Genomic DNA, 25,857 nt, shown 5'->3' with positions numbered 1-25,857 from the left:
ACTTGATTTTTTACTTCAAAAGAAATCATATTAACTGAATAGAACTATTTCAGCCATTTCTACAGTCACCAAAACACAGCAGGAACAGCTACTGGGCTACAGCACTCTGTTTAAAAATTCACATTAAAAAGAAGCCAATGTATTAACAATCTGAAGTGAAGCAAATGTTTGCTTCTTTAAAAATACTTTGGAAAACACTTATGCAAAGCTGACTATTGCTACTGCACTCTAAATCTGTTATAAAACAGTGACCTATCTCACTGAATCACTGTGCTCCTTTAAACAGTCTTCTACCTTCAAAAAAAAGGAAGCCTCAACACTGGAAATTAGGAATCAAGCTTTAAAATTTACAGACAAAAACTTGAAATGGTCAAGAGGTTAAAAATAACCAAACCAACCCAAAACAAAACCACACACACACATGCAAGAGCCTTCAAATACCTACACAGTAGCAAAATATCAACGTTTTTCCATATCCTTACACAGACAAGCTATTGTTGCTTACTATAGTGGATTGCTAACCATAATTTTTTAAGCGTTGAAAACTACTGTGTACTCTAGTGCAAGACACTGAAACATGGAACAACTTCGCAGAGAAACAAGTAGTTCCTTCCACTTTTCTTCCTCCACTTTTCTTCTTCCTGTCTCCTTATTTGAAAGAAGCCAGATTTCAAACAACTAGGTGGCCAATTCCAGATTAAACAGCAGGGTAGTTACTTCTAAGGGAATGCAGCTGCTGCAATTCCCTGAGTGACCAGACAATAACAAAGATAAATCTGTAATGTTAAGAACCCCAACATTTTGCAAAAAGGCAAAAAAACAATGGGAAAGGTCTACTATTTTCTACAGCTCCAAACCTCCTTTTTACTAGTTCAACAAAATGCACAGATCATGGACAACATAAAGGGATTTATGTTTTCCAACTCCCAGCCTCAACATCCATCCCCCAGTGATCTACCTCTGCTTATCCGGCTGGTACTACTGGTTCCTGCCTCCCCAGAGCGTCTCTGGTCCTGCTCTTGCTGAAGTCTTTGAATCATGCTATCCAATGGACTAACTTCTTGATTTGCTTGCTGACTAAGAACTTGATTCAATCCTGTGAAGTAAAATATACCGGAGAACATACAAATGTAAATTTTGAAGAAATTAATGTTACAGACAGCTCATCTAAGTTTTAGCTTTGAAACAAGTACAGTAAATTATCACATGTGTAACTATGGGCTACTGCTTATTTTTCTAACAGCCATTTCTTAAAACAGGACAACTTTTTTTCTTAATATATTTGAGAGCATTATATTTTCTGGAGCAGGGTCAGGACAACCACATTTCACTTCTAATAAAAGGTTAAATTTGATCAAGTACCAGCAAGTCACAGAAGCTTAACACAATCGCTGTTTGTCAGCTCAGTCAAAGCAAATTGTTCAAATGCAAGATTAGCCTGCCTCAAATGCATTATAAAACACTTTATAAGCTTCAATGAAAGAACTACGTCAAGAAGGTCTAACTGAATTAGAAAATAATTATCTATACTGTAGACTACCAAGCAGTAAAAATGCTTGATTGAGCTCCACATGGACATAATGACCACATAGATGAAGTAATGGTAATTTTCTTTGGTATGTAAAACAGCCAAGAAACCTCCTTTTGGGTAGGTCTTTTGAATAGAAGATGGGAAACAGTTCCAAAGAAGTGATTACAAGGTGATAATACTGTTTCTGAGCAGCAAGCAAAATACACAGCACATAAGCATGAACAACACAAAACTGTTTTCATACTCACAATGATCAAAAAAACCAGTTAGAGAGGTATAGAGAAAAGGACAAGGGTTACAGTACTGATTCAAAAAGAAGTCAGACACCTCCACACAGAATAGTGAAATGGTGGAGTGGAATGCTGGGAAGCTCTAGCCAAGAGAAGCAGAACTTGCAAAACTTTATAATGAGGGATAACAATGTTCAAAGAAACAAGATATAGAAACTATTTTTCCAGCATGATTCTAAAGAAATATCACAGTATAAACTGCACTTTGCAAGATCAAAGACTAGATATTACAGTAATTGTGCTATGAAATGAAGAGCTTTGATTATGTAGCTGTACAGAAGCTGCTATCTCTCTAGAGTATGCAGAAAAAACCATAAATATTTAAGATAGTGCTCTCAGGCTTTAAAGGTTCTTGAAGTCAACTTCCCTAAAGCAGCAGAACCTTGGAATCATGGAATGAGCTCTGGTATAACCACAGCTGGATGTTTCCTGACTCATTTAAGTGAGACAGATTAATTTTTCGATCTCGTGAGCAGACATACTGTCTACTGAGAACAATGGGAAACACTACTAATAACCCAAGAATGATCTTAAATAAGGAAACTGCTATCTAAACAAAATGAAAGTTTTTATGTATCTAGCCTGTGAGACAATGCCTTAGCAAGAAACAGCAAGTGGTTTCTTTTTAAATGAAATAATAAAGACACTGGTGTAGACTTGACTTTTTCAAAACGTCTGGTTTAAAGGAGCCTCTCATGTACACTAAGGCAGTAAATCAAGTACAACTGTCCAACTTCCCCCTACTCTTAAAAGTCCCTACAGGAAACCTGACAAGAAATAAATGGTCAGTGCTCTGAGTGAGATGCATCAAATCCCACAACAAAGCTTCAGAGAGAGAAGGAACTTCCTTAGTGGAAGGGAACATACAAAATACATAAACACTGTTTAGCTCTGCATACGACTGCATACATTGTTGCTATATTGTAAAAAGGTAGAAAAATGTCTCGTGTCTCTCCATCATCTGTCAGGCTGGCGGACAACTTCCTGCTATTAAAGAAAATGCTATGGACATCATCTTCCTATAGGCATTCATGTGTCATGCAGACAGACCACTAAATTTAATTTTGTTGGGCCTGTGTGCAGAGTCTGATTTATTTCAAGATATATTGAAGACTGCACCCAGGAAATTTTCAAATTTGGAGAATTTCACAATGCAATGGATTCACACTTTAACTGTAACAATGAAGGAAAGGTGCATCCTTCCCTAAATATCAAATTTTGTTTCAAAGCCACTAGCTAAGAAGTTTACATTCACCAGGAAGGATTTTCTTCCTCCTTACAGTTGATTCTCAGGTAGCATTTCTTCCTGTAATTTTGGAGTAAATATGGAAATCCTCCACTAAAATTATTTAAATATTCACTGCCTTATAATCCTGAGGTCTACAAATAAGGATAAAGAGATTTTTTGGTAGAAACACTCTCAGTTACCCTTCCTGGAATGTCTGACACACCACAGGCTTAAGTACCACGAACATATAAACTACAATTTACAGGAACAGTCAGTTTTCACATATTTTCCAGAATATCCAAATACTTAACCATGTTTATCTTGAAAACATTTAAAGCTACTTTCACCAGTCACTGTTTGTTTGTTCATACTAATATCAAACTAGTGACACATAAAAAGTAGGCACTGCTTTTCCATCCCCACCCATGTGAAACACCTTTAGGCAGTTTCCAACAGCCAGCTATTGGCCCAATATATGCATGTTCTTCCCATGTCGTGTGCATGAGAATGAAACTTTCAAGGAACTTCCTAGATTTTGTATCTTTATTAAGTCTTCCGTTCTTTAACCAAATCACCAAAGCTTAAAATTAATGACTGCCTTCATCTAAAGAAGAAGAGAATTTTGCTTGTTTCAGATGTCTTCTCATTTTTCTCTTCTCACAGGAGTTACCTTTTCCAACTGATCTGTGGAAAATCAGTCTATTTTCTAGATTTTCTAAAGCAGGAAACCTTATCCCAAAGAGATAACCAAGAGCTCACACGGCATTATACATTGTTCCAGTAATGAAACAAACTCCAAGCTAACTGGTGTTGTAGCATCAACTAGTGCCAACTTGATCGATGACAATACTGTAAGTGAAATTGTCACAAGCAATCAGTGCCAAAGACATTGCAATTCTTCCGCACTACATGAACTACTATGCCCGTAAATGAAGAAAAAGGACAAAGTGAAAGTGTAGAATAACTGGAGGTAACTAGATAGACTACTGTTCAGTGAAGTGAAATTTTCCATACCTGAAGATGTCACTCCCATCTGAGGAATAAGCTGTTCCTCCCTGCAGTTCTCACGACCAGGAACTAGTCTTTGATACCTTGCAGGATGAGGGTTGCCATCCACATCAACCAAAAATGGGGGAGGCATAAGGTGTGGAGCCTGCTGTGTCTGTTCATCCAGGACAAAGTTGTTGGCATCACGGATAAGGGGCCGATAATCACTATGAAAGAACATCTGATCTGCTATCTGTAAACAAAGTCATTTTGTAATTTTTTTAAAGAACCTATTAAAAAAGCATACAGAAGAGAACTGCCAAAAGTATTTTTAACAATGGTACTCATGGTCACTTTTACAAAAAACAGGGGTATAAGCTGATGTGTTTATTTCACTTTCAAGGGGAAAATTTCACGACTCCATTATTATTTTGTTTCCCAGTACTTTTCTATATTACACTGCAAGGAGAATAATCCACATGTTTGAGGGTGGGAAGCATTTAAAGAATAGGGGAATGGGTAATATTCAACTACTTGAAGAAATCTGACCAAATACAGTACTAATGTATTAGTTTATAAATTTTCTTATATATATATATATATATGTATTTCTTCTGAATATATATTCTGATAATGAAAAACTGTGTCACAGACTTATGAGATATGGTGCAGGAAAGACTAGGAAAAATATTTATTACATCAGGGCATTGCCAAATACTTCAACACCATCAAAATATATATATCCTTACTATAATGCTTGATATCAGAAAAAGTTTCAGTAGATAAAAAAAGCAGAGATAAAAATTGAATTTTTCATGCTCTGAGTTTTCTTTTTTTTTCTGTCCACCTGCTCATAATTTATTATAGATGACTTTCCACAGACCCTCAAGATTGAGGAATTCTTTTGTCCAAATAAACATAAAAAGATTTATGCTCCATCCCTTGCTGGCACATGTACCTCAGTATTGTGAAATCAGAAAGATATTGAAGCACAAGGAGAAAAGGAAAAGTGAATAGAAGATAAGCTGATACATATACTACACATCCCAAGACTACCTACTGGCAAGCAAACCCCATGGCAGCTCATGTATTCAGCTGAACTTTGAACAGTGAAAATCAAATCATAAAATCATCATTCACACAAATTTAAGATTTCTAGTGCAATATAAAAACAACTAAACGATTGACTCAATGCATAGAGATCTCAAAAAAAATTTGTCTTTTAAGCATGCAGAGAGGAATGCCCAAGTTGTCATAGAACATCATCTGATTTCTGGAGAGTATGCTCTATCATGACCAATCCATAACACAGTTTCCAGTAACTTGTTATGTAGAAATCAGAAAGGCAGAGGTTAGAGCAGCTACTCAGAGGTCTCGTCTCTCAATGACAAATGTCTCCCACCCTGGAAGCAAGAAGACCAGGAAACAAAGATGACAACAGACATTTGTCAATTACAGTATCAGAAAGTGCATCCATATGAAGTGGATTAAAAAAAAAAGAATTGGGAAAAAATCATAGGAATCATGGGACCTAGACCTCACAAAAACTCAGAAAAATAACAACAGGAAGAAATCAGAAAGATACACAGAAAGATGCAATGGAAAAGAATTTACTTCAGAGATTCAAAAGACTGCTCTTACAAAACGCGTATGGACAAGGTGATATCCCACTGCAGTAAAAAGCTGACTGGATGAAATCCTGTTGCCAGATTTTTTGTTAACAGATGCCAAATGAGAAATATAAAAGTGTTTTCATGTGTCTAATGGACAGAATCAAGGCCTGCTTAACACCTTTGTTTCTTCATCTCACAACAGCTCAATATGATAGAGACAGAGGTCCCCTAGGAGGACTCTGAAAATCATAATAATGGAATATGAATTACTTACACCTAGTATAAGTCTTCCTACTAAGTGCTTCCCACACTGATAAAAAAAGACTTTCCGATGGCAAGGTCATACAAACTGTGAGTTTTATTATGTTGTGACTTGGCTGTACAGAGTTGTCCGCATCCCAGGTTTTGCAAGCAAAGGGAAGACGTAGTGCAATATCACAAGGGACTTTGTTGCAATTACACTTCTGTGCACCCTACAGTGCAATCAAGTATAATAGAGAGAGTAAATAACACTTTTGTACTCAATAAGATAATGTGGCATTTCTTGGAGAACACAGACTCTGGCCAACTCCCAGGTAGAATATCCCTACTGGAATCCAGGACAGTATCTTATCCTGAGAACAATCAGAAGAATTAGACATTCCAGCAGACAACCAGCTAGAAGTACTAACAATGAGACTTATTTGTTTATATACTATTAGAAATCAAATTCATGACAATAAGATGATACCACATCACCATCTGCACATGAGTCTTCTATTCATATAACTTCACAAACCCAGCTTGGGAATGAGCACAAAAGCTTTCCACAAGGTCTGAGCTCTATAGATAGACTCTCCTACAATCACACATTCAGAATGCTCAGTTTCTCCAAATGGGCACAGTTACACTAAGAAGTTTTCCCCAGTACTGCACCAATCCACCATACATGAACTGTCAACTTGCAACAGAGTACTGTGGTTTGGGCAGTCTGCAGGAACAAAAGCCTTAGAAACCTCAGAGATCAGGCTCCCAGGGAAAGTGGTCACAGCACCAAGCCTGCCAGAGTTCAAAAAGCATTTGGACAATGCCCTCAGGCACATGATGTGTTTTGTGCAGAGCTAGGAGTTGGTCTCGATCCTTTGCAACTCAGAATGTTCTATGATTTAAGATCAACAGAGTAGTACCTTACACTTTAGAACTGCTAGGCATTCCTGGACTAGTTTCCACCTAATTAAGAACCTCTGAAGTGCACATGCCCTGTTGACAGTGAACTTGGCTCAACTCTGGTGATGATACGCTAAGAAATTTCAGCTGAGATTGGCTCAAGGAACCCCAAACAAGCAGCAAATGTAGTCTTTTTTTTTTTCTCCCACAAAAGGATTACTTCACAAAAACATGTATCAAAGAAAAACCCCACAAAAACCCCAACAAATGCCAAACAAAAAACAAACAAACAAAAACCCCACCCCATTCACCTTCCTTGTGGCCAAGATCACACTGCAGGGGAAAGAAAGCCTAGGAATTCGTTCCAGTCAACTAGGAAACGCAGATACTATCTGAACATAACATGAAAAAACACAGATGTAGAAAAGCAAGAGCTTGTTCTCTCAGTAGAGTTAACACTATCTCAGCTATAATCACTGTCAATTCAAAAACGCAGGAATATAGGACAGGTTACCATGCTTCTTTATTCTGTAAAATTCATTTCCCCAGAGAGATGGAAAACACTTTAAAGGCCAAAAAACATATATCCTACCAGACCATCTGACAAGATGTCTGAAACCCTCCCCAGTATCTGAGGGGAGAAAGACAAAAAAACCCACCATCTCCAGCACCTACCTACCTGTAGTTACATTTTCCCATAAATCAGGTCAGACACAAACAGAGATGATGAAACCACACATGGAAGACATCAGACACTTCTGAGTTTTCTGTGAGTGGAAGACTGAGATTAAAGTGGTAACAAATGTAAGTCCTATTTGCTCCCATTTCTTCTATGATCAGGAATGCCAAGAGTAACATTGGCACAGCAACAGCTGTAGAGGATCATTTTAAATCATTCAATAAGTGAAAAATTTTAAACATGATCTTTTCTCAGAGGCTGCAGCCTCTTCACCCAAGAGAACCAAGGGTCTGTAGAATTCAAGCAGGGAAAAGCAATTGTGTTCAATCTTCAAACAGATTTAATCCCTCACAGGTAAATTCTTAAATGGCAGTATAAAGAAAAATTCTGATCTATCACAGCAAAGACGAAAAGACTCACGATTTTTCAGTTTAATTTCCAGCATTTCAAAGTAGCAGAGGACTACATACTTCCAAAACAGTTGGAGAGAAAAAGAAACCTGAACTCATACATGGACATGGTAAAAAATTGTTTCTATTACAATAGGCTTTTAAGTTTGGAACAGTAAGAGCTCTGAAAGACAAAGAAAATTATCTGATAATCCTGATTTTCCTTGCTTGTGATGTCTCTACTCATTTGTTTTACTTGGAATGGAAGCGGAAATGCACAGATAGTAATAACCAACAAATAGCAACAGCAGCTTAGTACTGAGGACTTCAAATCATAGTTGAGAAACAAGGAGAAAAAACAAATCCCCAAATGCAAATCCTTCTGTAAGACTACAGAAAGAAGTGCAGTAGCTTACAAGACAAAGACTAAAATTCCTTTTGCTCTCCCTCATTCGGGTCCCTCTGCATTGCTGTTTGCCAAAATGCTTTCAAAACCAGCCTGAGTCCAAAGATCCAAAGCAAAAGGCAAGATCCAAAAAACAGCACTTTACCAACAGCATTCAAGTGTCAGCTACCAGAAGCAGAGATGAAAATCCTAGAGCAGATAGGTCTACTTAAGTCTTAGGAAAAGGGAGAAGAGACATATCTCATTTCTTCCCTGGATGGTAAAAGAAAAACTAAGATCTTGTGGACACTCCAAACCTGAATGGTTCACAGAGCATGTTCCTCCACAAAGAAAAAAAAATAACACCACATATCTTTACAGTCATGAGGGTCTGTGGCAAGACACCCACACTCAGAATACACAATGTAGACTATGACATTAGAATAAAGATAAAATATTTTAATCACACTAGTGGTGGAATATTGCTGTGCAAGCACAAAGGCATCCATGATGGTACTTCATTAACAGACATAAAATTGCATCATTAAAACATACAGTACATTTTTTTAAATAGTTCTCTCACAGGCTATGCAATATTTAAATACAGACAGCAGGAATTAGTTCTATTACACACCCTTTTCTTTGGGCTTAGTTAGGAACCAGAAAAAATATTTCAAATAAAATGTTTAACTATTATCAGTTCCACTGCAGCTTATTCCCATTATCCATGTGGATCCATTAGTAGATACTTGTAACCTTGTCACTTAGGAGAGTGGACAATGACTGGTTAATTTTGAATTCATTTTTAAATTATTATTATTATTATTTTGAACTTCCCACATAAACAGTAGCTTAACAGAATGTTTCCATAATTTAAAAAAGGACAGTGAAATAAACCTCACTGTCAACAACAGGCATCCAAAACATCCCACATTATTGGCTCAAAATTGTGTCAAGTCATGCCCTCTTGAAATGAAGCTCTGAAGGAAACTTTGCACAAATGAAGTCAACACAGACAAACATTCTGATTTTCATCTTGCACCGTACCTTGTCATATTTGCTACTGGAACCAAAGCCAAAAATCAGAAGGTGACCGTGAGAATCAGTACATGCAAAATGCTGTCCATCAGGAGAGCACTTGCAGTCAAAAACTGCACCATGTCCTTGTCCTTCAATCTGAAATATATCAACATACAAAATAATTAACAGAAATTAATAATTTTCAATTATGATTCTCAAAACTGTGGTGCTGACATTGAAATTTATTATAAAATTTGTATGACAGTATACTGCTAGATGGAAGTTACTTTAAAACAAAGCTTACTTTTTTAGCTATTCACTATTCAGTGAATTTTGTAATAATGCTCATGAAAGATTCCAAATTGATAGCAGTAGAAACTGACAGACTTTATCCACAAAGCAGGCACAGTATAGGAAGTGAAAGTAAAAGCTTCCCCTTGAAAGTCCTGCTAATGAGCCTAACCAGAGAGCTGGGCCCAGTTCAGGGCTTAGTCACTACACCCTTTCCATCCTCTGCCTTCTTGCTAAGCTACCCCAGTAGCAGTGGCTGCTGCGGTGTTTCACACCTGCCCCCTAGAAAACGCACTGACATTGACAACCCACATTACACAACTTAGCAACTACCTGTTTCTGTAATTCCTACTCCTAATTTATTGGAGTGGGGAAGGACTAAATTTCTGTAAAAACTCCACCTTTTATAGGAGAACTGCAAAGATTTTAAAAAAGGAATTTTTACCTGATACTCATTTTCTGTTTTCCAGTTCCATTAAGCCAGAACAAATGGGTTTTTGTTTTTCCCTGCAACCTGTCAATCAAGCAGAGGTGACCAATCACCACTCTGAATTTTCATGTCTTCAGCACCTCTTCAGAAAGCCCCTTTCTATTCTCCCCAGCAAAGCACTTTTGCATTTTCTTTAAAGAGATACCAAACAAAATTCTTTCCCTAACTGTGGTAGGCCTATATATTGCCAGGAAAGGGGAAAACAAAACAAACCGAAAAACAATGATATTCAGCCTTCAGACAGTAACACTATGCACTTCTGCAGCACCTTCCAGAGGCCATCAGCATTATTTTTAAAAGTTAACAAATCAAGCCTCAAAAATCCTGTGAGGTAGGTACTGTTCTCACTTACAGGCTGAGACAAAGGCAAGAACTCTAAATCTTTTCCCCACGGTCTTACAACACACCCACACCCCTGCACATCCCCCCAGTGATAGAGGCTGCTACATCTATTGCCAGTGCTTTCAGGTATTTGATAATGGACTTTCTTACTACAAGTAATTTCCCTAAAAGTCAAATGAGTTTCTGCACTAGCAAAAGAGGAACATAAACCAAACCGAGTTTTATGTTCTATTTTGCCCATTATTCCAGAAGAAATGAACAGAAGTATCTTACATAAAGAGATGGAAAATAAAAACAGAACTTCAAGCAAGTGACACTAAATTCACAACAGTCAGGAATGCAGAATTAATTTAGTCTAAGCGAGATCCAACTACCACAGTAAAGTTACAACTTTGTGCTGCTTTTTGCAGATAGAAAGCTCACTGTATTAAAGGGAGACAGTTTGGGAAAGCAGGTGGAAAGCAGACAGAATTTTAGCACAATAATAAGCTTTGCAGAAATACAGTTAAAATTGGAAAAGAAATATTTTATACCTAGAGATTTCTGTTCCCTTACCCTTCCTCCAACAAAGGAAACATCAACGTCAAGCTTCCTAATGTTCAAGTCCTTCACAAATAAAATTTCAGGATTCAGCCTAAGTTTTGAATACTTTTTGTTTTACAAGGGAAACAACTATTTGCTAACCATGGTGAGGGGGGAAAAAAAGACAACTATTAAGGAAAAAAAGACAACTATTAAGATGATGGGGTTTTTAATCCTTTCCATCAAGAAACGGTTTGGATGGACCATTTTCAAGAACCCCCTGGAAATTAGAGTGTTAAGTGGGAAACATTCCCTTCTTATGTAAAGAAAAGAATAGTGTTCTACTATTTGGGGACAAGTACAGTGCAAATAGTTTTAAACCAAACGTGCCCAGAATCTGGTTTTAAAAAGTGCTTTTGGAAAGGGCAACTCTAAGACCTTTCAGTAGAACCCTTCAAGTCTGAAGTACAAATACTTGGAAATAAAGATTCTTATAAGAACAAAAACTATGGCTGAGGATAACCTTCCAAGATATAATCACTATTCTAAATTAAAGAACAAAGTCAACCAGAGTGTGCTATCCAGTAGATTTTTTTTTCCAATAAAACTATTTCAGTAATAATAAGTGACACCTTACAATAGAATTTTTTCCATAATAAAGCTAACACAGAGGAGCTGGTCATTTGAAACAGAAACTAAATATTAAGTTGCAAAAAGGGAGGTTGTATCAGTTGTATCACAAATCAGTGAAGCTGTTACTTCAGCAAGCTAGATAAAGAATTTCAGCAAGAAGGAAGCTGCCTTCCCTTCTCTATCCCTTTTAAATCAAAGATGCAAGAACTACATGAGACTGTATCCCAAGAAGACATAAAGTGATTATTCTGTCTGGAACCTTCCCCTGCTGAATATAAGGACATCACTTGTGAAGGGAAGAAACTGCTCACGAGAACAGAAAAAGCACTGGTTATTTAAGAGCTGCCACAGAATCACAGAATTGTTTGCGTTGGAAAAGACCCTTAAGATCACATAGTTCCAACCCCCTGCCATGGGCACAGGTACCTTCTAGACCAGTTTGCTCAGAGCACCATCCAACCTGGCCTTGAACACTTTCAGGGATGGGGAGTCCACAATTCCTCTTGGCAGCGTGTTCCAGTGCTTTAACAAAGGCTGTGTCACAACAAAAGGCTGTGGAGAATGAATGTGTTAAGACATTCGAAGCAAGTAGCAAGGATTCTTCAGCTATAAACAGGGAAGAACCAATGATGCTATACAAAGAGGACTAAGTGAAGATTATTTTTAGTCTCAGCACCAAGAATTAAAGAGTCCAATTTGTCCATATTTTCACTAGCAAGGAAACATGTGGACATTGGTATATCCTGAAGGGAGGAATGCTGATGCAATAAGAGAATGAAAAAGGGAAGACTCTTCCTCTCAGGTTTGAGGAAAGCTTATTTTTTGCCCCAAACTAGGAAGAATAGAGCTGTCTTTCTTCAGAAAAATAACTAATTTTTTAATGCCAAGAAGATATAACTCATTCAACCTAGCTAGATTTCAAAGGCGTAATATAGTATTTAAACTTGATTCAAATGACTGTGATTAGTAGGAGAAATGCAGAGTAGGTAAACTTTATAAGGAAAGGATAACAGTTATTGATTTTGGAAAGACAAACAGAGCTAAAAGGATGTTATCACTAAAGTTTCTCAAGTCAGGCCTTTCTGGTTTTGACTACAGAAAAAATAAGAGCCCTTTGATGAAATGAACATTAGGGAATCATCCACTGAGAATGGATTTGGGACAGCATAAATTATATCAACTGAAGCAATTAAAAGCCAACAGGACAAATGCAACAGAGCATGAACCTAACAAGATTATTAGAAATAACTTACTAACACATTTACTGCCAGAAAAAATAATGAAACTCAGTCTACATACAATAACACTACACATTTCTACCACATCTTCCAACACAAGTCACCAGCACAGTTAAAAAAAAAAAAAAAAATCAGTGAACTAAAGCCTCTACTAGCCTGAGGTAGAATCCATCCTTCATGTTAAGTAACTGAAGCAATTAGTTGAAAACACAGTGAAAAAGATCACAGTGTAGTCTTTGCAATGCACCACATATAATGCAGCAACAAAAAGAAAACTGTAATTCTAAACCAGACCATAAGTGCATGCAGAAAAGAAAGTGCATATGTGCTAGACAAATAGACAATGCTAAGAACAAAATCTTCCAAAGCAGTACATGGTTTTTTTGCTTCCCATGTTCAAGATAAGTAAATTCTAAGAGGAACAGCTACAGAGTCACTCATCATGATAACACAAAACCTGAGAGCGAAGCTTCTTTATATGAACACTAAGGAAAGAGGACTATTTTGCATGATCAGACTAAAAGACCTTTGCAGGAAAGGAACTGCTATACTAAAAGATCTTAAACAGGATGAGAACTTCCCTACCTACATGCACAGGAACAAATGAATATTAGTCACAAGCAACATTTAAACTTGAAAACTGAAATTCAGATTCTAATGATTGCAACAATGGCATGCTAGAACAAATTTCTGAAACTAGCAAAAAAGCAGCACTAATTGTTATTAAAACATACAACCTCATTTATAGCGATGAAACTACATCATAACTGCTCAAGTCAAATCAGTCTCCAAGTATCTGGAAGTTCCTTTGCAGGTTTGTGCTCTCCTTTGCTTTAAGGAACAATCTTCAATCACAGCATGTTTCCATAAGCCAAAAAATATCTACAGACTTTCTGCAAAGTTAAAGCAGGTTGCTACTCATTTGGAGGAATAGAAAGAAGACTTGCTTTTTAAGTCAATTTTTAAAAATAAAAATTTTAAAAAACAGCAAATCTTCTACACTGCTTCCAGAGCAAAAACAAGAGATGAAATGGTAGGAAGAAGACTAGAAGTAATTAAATTCTGAGTAATATATTTACTAAAAATATTTTTATCTTCCTACCAGACAAGTCAGTTATTCATTCAGGAATGCCTTATATCTCATGAAAGATAAATCTATCAGTTAAAAGGTCTGATAAGTCACCCACCCAGTGGATGCCTTAAGTTATATAAAGGCTATATATGTATGAATTATTTACAGCTGTTGTTGTTGTTAAATATTTTTCTTAATATACATCCTGCAAACTCAGTACTGGCTTCTTCTATTTGAACTATTAGAGAATTATGCTGGTTTTGTTCTCCAGAATCTGTTTCTCAGGATGCGCTCTTATGTGCTAAATTGAGAGGTGGAGCCTCTCAAAAATTTCAAACCATTTCAGTAGGACTATAGACAAACTGATTCAAAATAATGCATCCATAACCTTACTTAGGTCATTCTGTATTTCACATGGCTACAGAACCTGACCTAAAAATACAACCCCACAGAATCCCACTGGAAGTGGAAGACTTTATGAAGGCCACAACATAAGAAATACTGTTTTCACATCTCTAGTTCCCATTGGAAATTACAATATGTTGTTCATATAAGCAAGAAATGTGCCTTTCCGACATTAGTCCAAAAAAATCACCTCGTGTGGCAGAAAATCCACACACAGAGCATTCTGCTGAGGTGTTCTAAATGGAACCTGATCTTTCACACTGTTCTTTTGACAGGGACTTCCAATCTTTTGATATGTCATTTAGCCTAAAACTAATCAAGTAGTTGCTAACAAAGACCTAGGTAGGCCTGACAGGTTTACTGTTTAAAGGAAAGGAAACAATGTTGTAAGTAATACGATGCTATTATGGCTTTAGTTTGCCAAGTTGCATTGAAAGTAGAAGTAGAATTAGAAAGTAAGAAACCACATCACACAGATCAGTGGAAGATCAGATTTCGGAAGATGGGGCAGGAAAAACATTAAGATACACAGACATAAGTAGCCATAGCATAGGAACTGCCTGTAATGAAGTGTCCACTTAAAGCTAAAAATAAAGGACAGTCAATAACCAGCTCTCTGAAGGAGTAAGAGCACACAGAAAAATCCAATTGCAACTCAGTAGTCTCTGCTTGATTGACAACTTGCAGGAAGAAACCCTTCTGACCTGAATCAGTTAATGCCGTAACACTGACAGTAAATTCTAAACAAAACAAGGATTAAACTGCACTAAAACATTTAAACAGTCATTAACAGGGAATGTGTGTGTCCAAATTCACAAAAACTAGACGTCACTGCCATTATGAAATACATTCTTACTACGACCTCCATGGAGGTTTCTAGTATTTCTGACTGATTTATATAAAAACATAAAACGTGTAAAGAGGGCAGAGAGACTGGGCAAGGAGACAACCAACACATCACTGCATCCAGACAGTCTGATTCTTCAATTGTACTACAGATTCCCCATTAACAGGATCAAAATTACACCCTCTACAATTTCCATTGTAGAAATCAGGAAAATTCCTGTAGGTTGCTTCAACTTGACCTTTTTATGGTCAAGTTCTGTACATGATGATTTCTGTCACTGCTTATGCTAATAGCTCCAAATCAATATACAACATATCCAAAGCTCTCAAAAGCTAAGTGTTTCTATTAAAATTTTTCAAAAGATACATTGTTTAAAAGTTGGAGAAAATATATAAGCTTAAAAAAGAATCATGCAATCCAGCTACCATACATCCTAGAAAAGTAATTAAGGATTTGTAAAGAAACGCATGGAACCAGGAATAGCACCAGACAACTTTACATTAGACAATCAGCTACAGACTTGGGGACAAAACATTTGGACATTATCTTCAGCAATCTTATTCTTATTCCTTAATGTCTGTGTTGCCATAACTTTCAAACTCAACGTCATTGTATGAGACGATTTTAGGGTTGAGGTTTTTTTATTTTGGTGTGTTTTGGTTGTTTTTTAATATATAATATATATTTAATATCTAATATAAAAAAATGTATCTGCATTTACACACATGTACTTGTATCTGTCTATGAAAAGGCATATATTAACCATGGTAACTTCACGCAGTGAATGTAAAACAAAATTAGCATGAATGTACTCACTTGCTTCAAAGCTTTCTCACTGGATGCATGGCAATACACATTTTCAGTTTCAAAAACAAGTTTAATGTTTTAAATACAATTATTGCTCTGTTAAATTATGTATCACCCCATTTCCTGATTTTATGCCAGCATTTCTAAGTATAATCTGTTTCACTACTACATCATTTGAAATAAAAGCAGCATTTAGAGAGATACAACTATAATCATCACATAACCAGACGAGCACAACCTTACAAGGTAGGTTAGTATTTGCTTGCTGATTCTACTGCTCCAATTGTTTTCAAAGGCAATCAAATGAAATAAAGGAATTTCAGAGATCACCTTCAAAACAACCTTATCAAATCCACTTTTTGTTTCTTCAGCCCAAGGCTTCTCAATAAAGAAATAACCTGAAAAATAAAACTAAGGACCAATACAAGTCAGAGTTTTTTCTTTACTATAACACAGACATAAGAGCTTGGGTCTTAACTTCAAGATTGGCCAGAAAATCAAGAGATCTAAAAATAAGTTTGTGAGCATTCACAAACAAGTTATATTCTCTTGATCATATGAAAGCATTACATATTTCATTTCATAAGAAGTCAGAACACAGTCAAATGAAAGCTACTACAGTAGAGCTAAAAGTAAATAAGGTTTTAATGAGCAGTCTGGCACCATTCCAAGATTCTTCCAACATACCTTTTCTTCTGCCTAACTTTTGCAGTGGTAACTGTTAGAAATGTAATCATCTTGTAACCCTTTAAGTGAGCAAGCAGATGCTGGAGTCTTATCTCATCAAATACACATACAGAGATCTCCCAGTGAAGTAAAACCTTTGTTCTTCACAAATAGTATTTCAGGAATAACCAGACATAACCACTACAGCTTTTCAAAAACATCTAGCAAAATTTATTTACACAACTGTCTCACTTCATGTACCTGACATTGATGTACAGAGATTAAAAATTTAAATTACAATTAATTGATTTTTAAAGTAACAATATATAATCCTTCATCTAAAAATTAAATAGCGCTGAGAGAGGTATTAAGCACGTTTGTTTGAAAACCACATAAACAAGCTGTGGTAAATTTTTCCCTTTGGGGTATTTTTTCTTGAATTTGTGGTAAAACAATTACATTATAGTCAGTCATGCTAAATACCTGGTCTTCAAGTCTTGCTAAGAAATCCTGACCATCTTTCTCAACCACAGCTCTGTATTTTCATCTTTCTGATAACAAGCACTGAACCATCAAATTTGAGACTACATTAGAGAAGCCAACCCAAGCTACAAGTCAAGCTGGTAAGACAGGATAAGACGTTCAAATTTTACAGTTCTATAGGTGCAAGTAGAAGATGCTTGTATTTTATAATTCTACAGCTAAAAAGTTTGCAGAGTCATTAACAATTTTACCCTGCTGCAAAGCTCTGAGCTTTTTTTTTTGGGGGGGGGGGGGGGGGGGTTGGGTTGGGTTTTTGTTGGGTCGGGGTTTTTTTCCTAAGGATTACTAACTTCTGCAGTACTTTCTTAGCTCCAGCCAAGAACATAAGCAAAAAATCAGCCTCCAAGTTTGTTAGCTCTGATAAAGTAGCTTATACCTGCTGCACTGTATGTTCAACAATAGTTTATATTTAAGTTCTTTAGAAGAACTTTAGAGTTGCTATTCCCTATTAATACAGTTGTTAAAGAGAATGACTACATTTAAGTTTTGATGTGGCAACATAATGCCAAGTCATATAACTTTATCTTGTGAAAGGATCCATAACCATTTACGTAAGGTTCCAGTAAGATGTTCTTCCATCCTTTCAGAAATAAAAGTTTCCTCCTCATTTCTGTTAGCTGTCATTTTAATTTAGAAGAAAAAAATTCCAAAAAAGAAACATATATTTGTTAATGCAGTTAAATCCAGACTTTATCCTAAAATTTTAAGTAATTTGCTTCTGGGATGACAATTTTAAATGAAGTTGGACAAAATAATGTGCTGCTAAATTTCTATGAAAACTGCAACTGCAAAAACTTGAACTTATTAGAAAACTGTCACTTTTCAATTCATCTGCTTACAACATTGTACCTGTTTTAATGTATGTTTTTTGACATGTATGTGAGAAACTATACTCATCACACTAACCAAATTTTTGAATAAGCTATTAAACCTTTTTTTAAAATAAACACAAAAGTGTGTAAATCTTTACTTTGTTTAAAAAGTGTTCATATTTAAGGTCTAGGTTTCATAATCTGTTGAAATTTAATAAACATATTGTAAAGAACACATGTAAATCACAAGAAGTCACAAGCTTTCTAGTTCTGGATACAATGTCTATTTACATAAAATTTAACTAATGCATTTTAAATGAAAGTGTGGGACTATTCATCATGAGCTTCCAACAGAAGACTGCCTAGAAACAAAGAAAACAGCTAGAGTTCTGATACAGAGGTTTAGAGGAAAATATGCCCCAGTTTAAAAAAAAAATTTAAAAAACACTAAGTTTATTTTAAGGACCTGTAAGAAGCCTTATCCTATCTTACACCAACTACAGCTATCAAAGACATTGTTGTCCTTTTAGGACTCAGTGAAAGAGCATATCTGAGCTCTTTCTCAGCTCCAGCATCACAGTTTTTTAAAAACAGCCAAGAAATGGAACTGTGGCCTATATCTTCTCCAGTAGCAATGCAACAGGCAAGTCAGCCTGCCCCTCAGGCTTTGCAATTTTAAAGGTTTATTTTGTTTTATTTCTTTTTTCTGACCATTTCCATAACAGTGGGACAGAGGGCATAAGAATGACAAACACCAATTCAAGCACTAAGAGTTACGCTGCTATTTTTGAACTACCAATATGGTTTCCAGGGCAAGCAGCATTTACTAAGTGGAGAGTAAGCATTTACACAGAGGAGAACAGTAGTGTTTCTGGGGGAGATTAAAGCTTTTCTTTCACACATATAACTTGCCATTTCAAAGGGAGATGAAGGTGGGAAAGGGGAGGAGTGGGCTCAGTTAGAATTTTTTCTTTTTCTTCCTCTTCCTCCAAAAGAATCAGAAGGTTGCTTCAAATGACTAGTTTAGAGTTCAAATTCTAATGCATTTTTGAAACATACCCTTGGTATTTCTATATGCTCTCATGAAACATGCTTTAGCATTTAGAAAAAGACTTATCACATAATTCTCAACAGTTAGAGATATATACACTGTGATCTATAAGTGTCGAAGGCTGAGGTGGCTTAGCCTTCCAGCAAGTCAGGTAGTCACAAAGGTAGGAGGATTTTGAAATACTCAGATCTGTGAATTTAACACCAAATTGTAAAAATACTCTTTTTGTATCCATTTTTCAAAGCATTCTTCACAATACGATGAAAGAACTAAGGCTGTCTTAGCCCCGAGTTCCAAGGGAGTTCCAGAACTACTACCCAGAATGTGTTACGGACACCCTAACACACAACAGTGCTCAGAAAGACCCTCTTAGTGCTAAGGTGATGTCACAAGAATCAGTCCAAATAACCACTTCACAACTGGGAACACATTAAGATTACAAATAAGCAAAAGGCTGACCTTGACAGGTTGTCAGGCACACAGGAGACACCCAAGGCACACATATTATAAGAAGGCTGACTGCTGGCTACAGCTGAGCCTGACTTCTCAAAGAAGTGACTCATATCAAGAGTCAATCAAGTAAGACAGAAGAACAACATCTAGTCATGAAAGGTTTTTTGTTGTTGGTTTTCTTTGGGTATTTTTTTTAAACTGTCCAGGAGAATTTTTTTTTTCTTTAAAGGCTTCAATATTCCTACTTGATTCATTTCTACATTACACAAAGATTACACAAAGATAAGGCTAGTCTTTATCAACTAAAACACAGGCTTTCTGTTTGAGTAATTGCAATGCCTACCTACAGAATCTGCCTAGTCAGGTATCAGATTCAGGCAAAGCAATGACATTCAAAGATAGAGTAAGAATTCCAATATTCCACAGCAACAAAAATTGTAAAAATGCCTGCTCTTCCCTAATCTTTCATTCTTGCTACTGTAATACAGTCTTCATACTTTCAAAAACATACTTTAAAGTAACAGGAGTCACCATATGTTCCTGAAACTGCCCACAAAGCCATGCTATAAAGGAAATTTAAAAAAAAAAAAAAAAAACAAACAACAAAAAAAATACACAACACCCACCGAAAACCCCTCAAGCAAACAAAAAAAACCAAAGAGAAATAACTGAACTACAGGCCTGTATATACCCTAAAATCTTTTAGGAAACTTCTTTTAATATTCTTTTACAGGGCAGCCCACTCACAGGACAAGAACTATCAACTTTACCACAGGTGAAACCTATAGTCCAAAAAATAACAATCATGGGCAGCACTGTAACACCACACCACAATCTACGGAGGGTCAGACTCGAGAAACACCAATACTTAATGTCTAAATTACAACACCAACAAAAACCCAATCACCAAACCAAACAAAAACCCATGCATCCACCTAACATTACTAGACATCTCCATTTAGATCTGAAATATTAAGTCCTCATAGTTTTCCTTTTTTGCCTTCATATGTTCTCAGCATTGAGAAACTTCTGCCTGAAGCCTAAGGGCTAAGCTGCAGCACATACTATGCAAGTGCCAACCCTGGCATTCCTAACAAACCAACAGTGTCAGATCTATTAGGAAGTAACTCAGTGGGAACACCTCAAAACACGCTGTGACAAGAACTGAGAGGTGTACACCTTTTATTTATGACCTGATAGAACACCAATCCTGCAAATACAAAAGCTTGCCTGAAGGCAAAGAATTTCTACCACTTTCTAATTTACCTAGAACATGATTTGTATACCCAAGCAAACTAGCCCATGCCCAGCACACAGGCTACAGATCCACATCTCTCCATAGTGACACAACCTGGGAAAATTGGGAAGAAGTCCTGTCTAGGGCATTTATAGCCAAGATGCTCTCCTGAGTTAGTGGCAGACATTGAACTGAGCACTTTACTACTAAGGATAGAACAGAATCTAGGTCTTCCATTTCCCAGCTCTAACAGCTAAAGTAATCCCAAAAAATGAGTGCCACCTGCACCTGTAGACTCCTTTACGAAAGCAAGGTCTTCCCTTGGTTGTTGGAAAGGTGTCTTACCACACAAGGGATCCAGATGCCTCATTGCAGCTTTGAGTAAGGAACTGCATTTCAAACACATCTTTATGTACATTATCATGCAGTTGCTTTCACCAGACAACCCACTATTCAATGTATTTTTTCCCCTGGATCATCCACTAAGACACCTACATCTCTCACCTTCAGCAAAATGAACTACAATTTAAACATTTACAAGAGTCTGTGTTGTTCTTCTGTAGCAACAACATTATTTTTGTTAAATACATAAACTCTGAAACAGTTGGCTAAAGGAATCATTTAAGATTTATACCCTGTTTCTTCAGAATGCTTCTTTGTACCTGGGAAATACAACAGATGAAACTGCCCTAATACTACACCAAGAACACATTCTTCATTAGCAGCTGTATTAAGTCAGGACTGGTGTGAATATGACATAGGCCAAAAACCAAATACCTGTATTTGCACATGCAATTTAAAAGCATCTCAGGACTTACTTGCTGCATCTCAAAATTGTCTAAAACATTTTAACCATCTCACATTCTTCTTATTTCTATGGCAAATTTCACTCTCTGGCATAGCGAATACACTCCCTGAGTGTAGGTGACTCAAGTCACTAAATTAAACCAGTTCTGAATGTCCATGGACTCCAACACCAAGTTATGCAATACTTACACAACTAGACCAGATGAAATGAAGACTACAGGTGAAAACATGAAATATATAAAGCATATATACTTACTGAGAGTGTGACAGTCATTTATGGGACTGAGATTACTATTAATGATAAAGACCAAAATCTGGCAAACAGATCAAAGATGCTTCAAACAGACCAAAGATGCTTCAAATTAACCATAATTGTGACAATTGATTTAACAGCAGATCTTCAGTTTAAAAACCTGGGAAAGAATATTCTGCAGGACCACCAGAGTCACCTAGTGGGACCAAATTGCAACGACCAAGAAACAAATAAATAGAGGAATCAAAGTTTAAGTTAAATACAAAACAAAAAGTATATTTGGTTACTACGATTTGCCTTGCAATTTCATACTCACTGACTGTATAAAAGAATTAAGTTTCAAACTGATTGACACTGCTTGCATCCCTTGATTTTTTTAATTTTTTCTTTTAACATTGACAATGAAGGCATTTGGGGCAGGGTGGAAAGCAATTTAAAAATATCCAGCTCTACTTTAGGGATTTGTCACAAGGCTTTAGACGTACAAAGCAATCCATCTAGGATAGAAATACCTTACTGGACTAATATCAAGCCAACAGTCACCTATGATTTTGGTAATGCAATCAACTCCCCCAAGGTCTGCAACATTTTTTAGGGAACTCTTGTTATGACAAAGCCACCAAGTGCTAGTTCTGGTACCACAGACCAGGAAATGATAATGAGAGATTCTTGAACTGTAAAGCAGACATCTTATGTCAATTCAACTCTTAGGTTTCATTGCTCCAGATGATGTTGCCTGTCTGATCCAAAAGAACCCAATCTGTAAAAATTCCCTGAACAGAAATACAAATACTTTTTTTAAGAAGCATAAGATGACATATTGAACAAGTGAGTGAAGGTAACGGCACTTGTCAAAATAATTTAATAGTGGTTAATCTATTGATGTTCCCAGCTGATTTGCCATTTAGGAAATGGAGAAGACTGGCAGCTCTGTATGAATTCATGCCCTCTCGTAGTAAACCAGGACACTTAACCTTTGCAGCTCTGCAGAGGTGACTGCACAATGTCCTCTGCCTGCCACCCAACACCTAAGAAAACCTCTAATTTCCACCCTTGTCTTTTGAAGCATCAAACACAGAAGACTGGCTGGTGAAATATTCAGTCCATAGGGAGATGCCTCTCGTGCATACCTGGCTCATACAATGCAATTCCTTGGTTTGAGACAAACTGATTGCCAGATGTACAATTCCCCTCACCTCACACAGCAGGCAGACTTCCTCATATTAGTTTCAAGCATAAGGCACAGATTACTAGCTGCTGAGATCTTCTGATTGTCTACAAATTTCTCTCACTCCAAAGATCTTAAAATGTATGTGACTACTATCCTTTTTATGTGTTTATGTTGCACTGCACTCTTGAAATATTTCAGTCTTTCAGTCTTTTCGGGGCTGCCTAACATCACAGGGACCTGTAATTTAGGTTCTGATAGCTCTTAAATGGACTTTGCTTAAAAAGAGCAGATGAGCTCACACTATTCTGACCTAAACTCCATGAGAACCATCATACATCTACTGTAAGCAGAACTGGAAATGCAAGCTAATCATGCAATGAGAACATATACCTCAACTGGCAACAGTGAATAATAGCACCAAGTGATGAAGACGTGTGCTCATAGCTCCAATATTATTGTCTTGATCCTTCATAACCTCAGTTACAGAAATCACTGCAGAGAGAAAGCTACTCAACCTACATCAGTGCTGAAGGAACCTAGGTTGCGCTCTCTCTGATTAAGCTTAGCTGAATTTTCTCAGAGACTTTATGAACCTACTGTACTGCACATCTCAAAATCTTTCTTTAGGTTCAGTGACCTTCCTGGCTTGAGTTCATTTCTAAACGTCCCTTATCATTTTGTTAATATATCTATGGTAGGTCTCTTCTTCAGATGATCTTCTTTATGCTGGTCTCCAAGACTGCCACTACAGCTGAAGCCTATTTGCCTACTCTCAGCATTCCAAATGATGGTGGATATTCTACAAAGGCTTTTTTAATTTTCTCCATGAGACGAAGTCTGAATTGCACAATACATCATTACCTTTTTGAGGAAAAAGGTATGTATAAAGACCCACTTAATAGCAAGAAACAGATGAAAATACCTATTGTATCCATCTTGCAGGAGAATCAGTTTAGTGCAGAACAGACCAAATTTGAAACCTGCATGTGGAGGACCTCTACACAGAAAGGCTGACAGTATTCTGTCCAATGGGCTAAGGCAGCATACAATGTTGTATGAGATTAGGAGACTCCTGAAGAGCTTTAGCCAGATTAAGAATCAGTAATGCAAAAAACAAACCAAGTTCCACCTTAACTCCCCAGGCAGGAAACAGAGCAATAAAAGAGGGTCTTTGTCACCCTGTCTCTCACACATGATCTCTGACAATGTAACTAACACTCCAATTTTGTGTAGATCAAGCATATAGAAAGAAAGCTCTATGAAATACAGCCAAAGAAACAATTTGTAACATTTTACTCAAAGATTCACTCTTTGCCCCACTGAACTGAAAACGAATTTCTCTTGACTTCACCAGATGCAGGATCTTGCTCTATACATAAATCATACTTCAAGATGGCCTACATAAGAATGTACTAAAAGCAAAAAGTTTAGAATGGTTGCTCTGGCACATCTGTATAAAGCACAGTAATTACCATGTTGAAGTAAGACCGGATTTTGACCCCTCTTGCCAAATCCCAAACTATGACATTTCCATCATGTCCAGCAGAGAAGAGAACTCTTGGATCAAACGGATGAGGTTCAAGCACAAACACTTCATCTTCATGTCCCTGAAAATAAAGACACAGCAGAATGAAAAAGAGTATCATCTCAAATACTTACCCAAGGATTCAACATGGTAACACTAGCAGCTGCCACTTTAACCTATGAAAATGCCCAGCAAAAACTACTTTGAGCACACTCTTTTGGTAGCAGTGCATTACACTCCTTCCTTTCCAGCTGCAATTTTACCTTCCTGAGTAGTATGTCAAGTATGTCACCTTCACAAGTATGTCCCAATATTTTCACCAGGATTTTAAAGATTAGTGTCCACAACATTTGGTACTTGGGGGTCTTAATATTTGACAGATTTCCATTTTTTTCAGCAGAGTACCAGTTAGACATTTAATTTAAACCCAAAAAGAATGAAATATATAACTTAAAGTTAGAGAACAACATCTTCAAAATTAATGCTATATTTTAAAGCTGTGCATTAAGTATTTCCATCTCTATATCAAGTTACCTAGAGTAACCCATTTTCTCAGTTACCAAAGAAGTGTCAGACATTAGTAAACCTGTTGATTTATTTTAGTTAGAATACTAACTTTGTACTCATGGAATGATTAGGTTGCAGAAGTGTCTCTGTTTAAACAGGACAAATTTATCCATTAACAGTATTTCAAAACACCACATTACATAAAGATTAAAAACCCAACTGTTTCCTTCTCTCCTTCGAGATAGAACTTCAGTTAAAAAAAAAAAAAAACCCAACCAAAATGTCCAAATTTAGTTTCAGACATCTTGAACAGCAATGGTTATTTGCAACTTTAAGGTTTTATTTTCTAATAAGCAGCTGATAGACATCTCTATTACGTTTCAATTATCTAGAAACATTTGTCAAGGTAGTTTTCAGACAGGAAAAAACATATAAGGAAGAATGTTTATAATGTATAAATAAATTTTGCATTCAAGATTGATAAATCAAGATGGTACACCTTACCATGAGAATGTGAATGAGCTGGCCAGTGAAAGAATTCCAAACTTTCAGAGTCATGTTATTAACTGCAGTTATAACAGAGTTGTCATGGCGGTCCCATGCCACCATGGTCACTTTCAGCTTTGTGATTTTATCTTCAACTCCTTGCAAACTTTGTCTAAAACAATAGAGTAAAAAATTTCAGTGTAAACCTACTTTGCTAAAATGGTTTAACACTACTAACAAGTGAAAACGCTTCTGTATTTTGCTATATTTGTAAGAATATTTCTTCAAGAAACCAGACAAATTAAAGATGTTTTCTATAATGTAGCACATTCAATCACAAAGAATTGTAGGTACTTAAACAATGACTATAGGATCTTCCAGAAAATGCTCTCTGATACATGACCTAACTAATTTAAATTTGATAGCTACAG

General features: G+C 36.5%; 1 protein-coding gene across 2 annotated transcripts in view; it reads right to left on the bottom strand.

Annotated features, from left to right (window-relative positions):
• LOC104692827 (pleckstrin homology domain interacting protein) overlaps nt 1-25,857 on the bottom strand; it is a 107,516-nt gene that overhangs the window by 43,539 nt on the left and 38,120 nt on the right. For both annotated transcript variants that reach the window (XM_039568951.1, XM_039568953.1), the window contains exons 14-18: nt 25,445-25,598; nt 24,381-24,515; nt 9,296-9,424; nt 4,064-4,289; nt 959-1,096 (exon numbers count right to left, since the gene is read on the bottom strand). In XM_039568951.1, coding sequence (XP_039424885.1) covers nt 959-1,096; nt 4,064-4,289; nt 9,296-9,424; nt 24,381-24,515; nt 25,445-25,598 — 782 coding nt within the window. The remainder of the gene's footprint in view (nt 1-958; nt 1,097-4,063; nt 4,290-9,295; nt 9,425-24,380; nt 24,516-25,444; nt 25,599-25,857) is intronic.

This window comes from Corvus cornix, chromosome 3, assembly GCF_000738735.6.
Source record: "Corvus cornix cornix isolate S_Up_H32 chromosome 3, ASM73873v5, whole genome shotgun sequence".
NCBI classification, from domain to species: domain Eukaryota; kingdom Metazoa; phylum Chordata; class Aves; order Passeriformes; family Corvidae; genus Corvus; species Corvus cornix.
The sequence above is the reverse complement of the archived record's forward strand: the minus strand, read 5'-3'. Positions and strand labels throughout refer to the sequence as shown.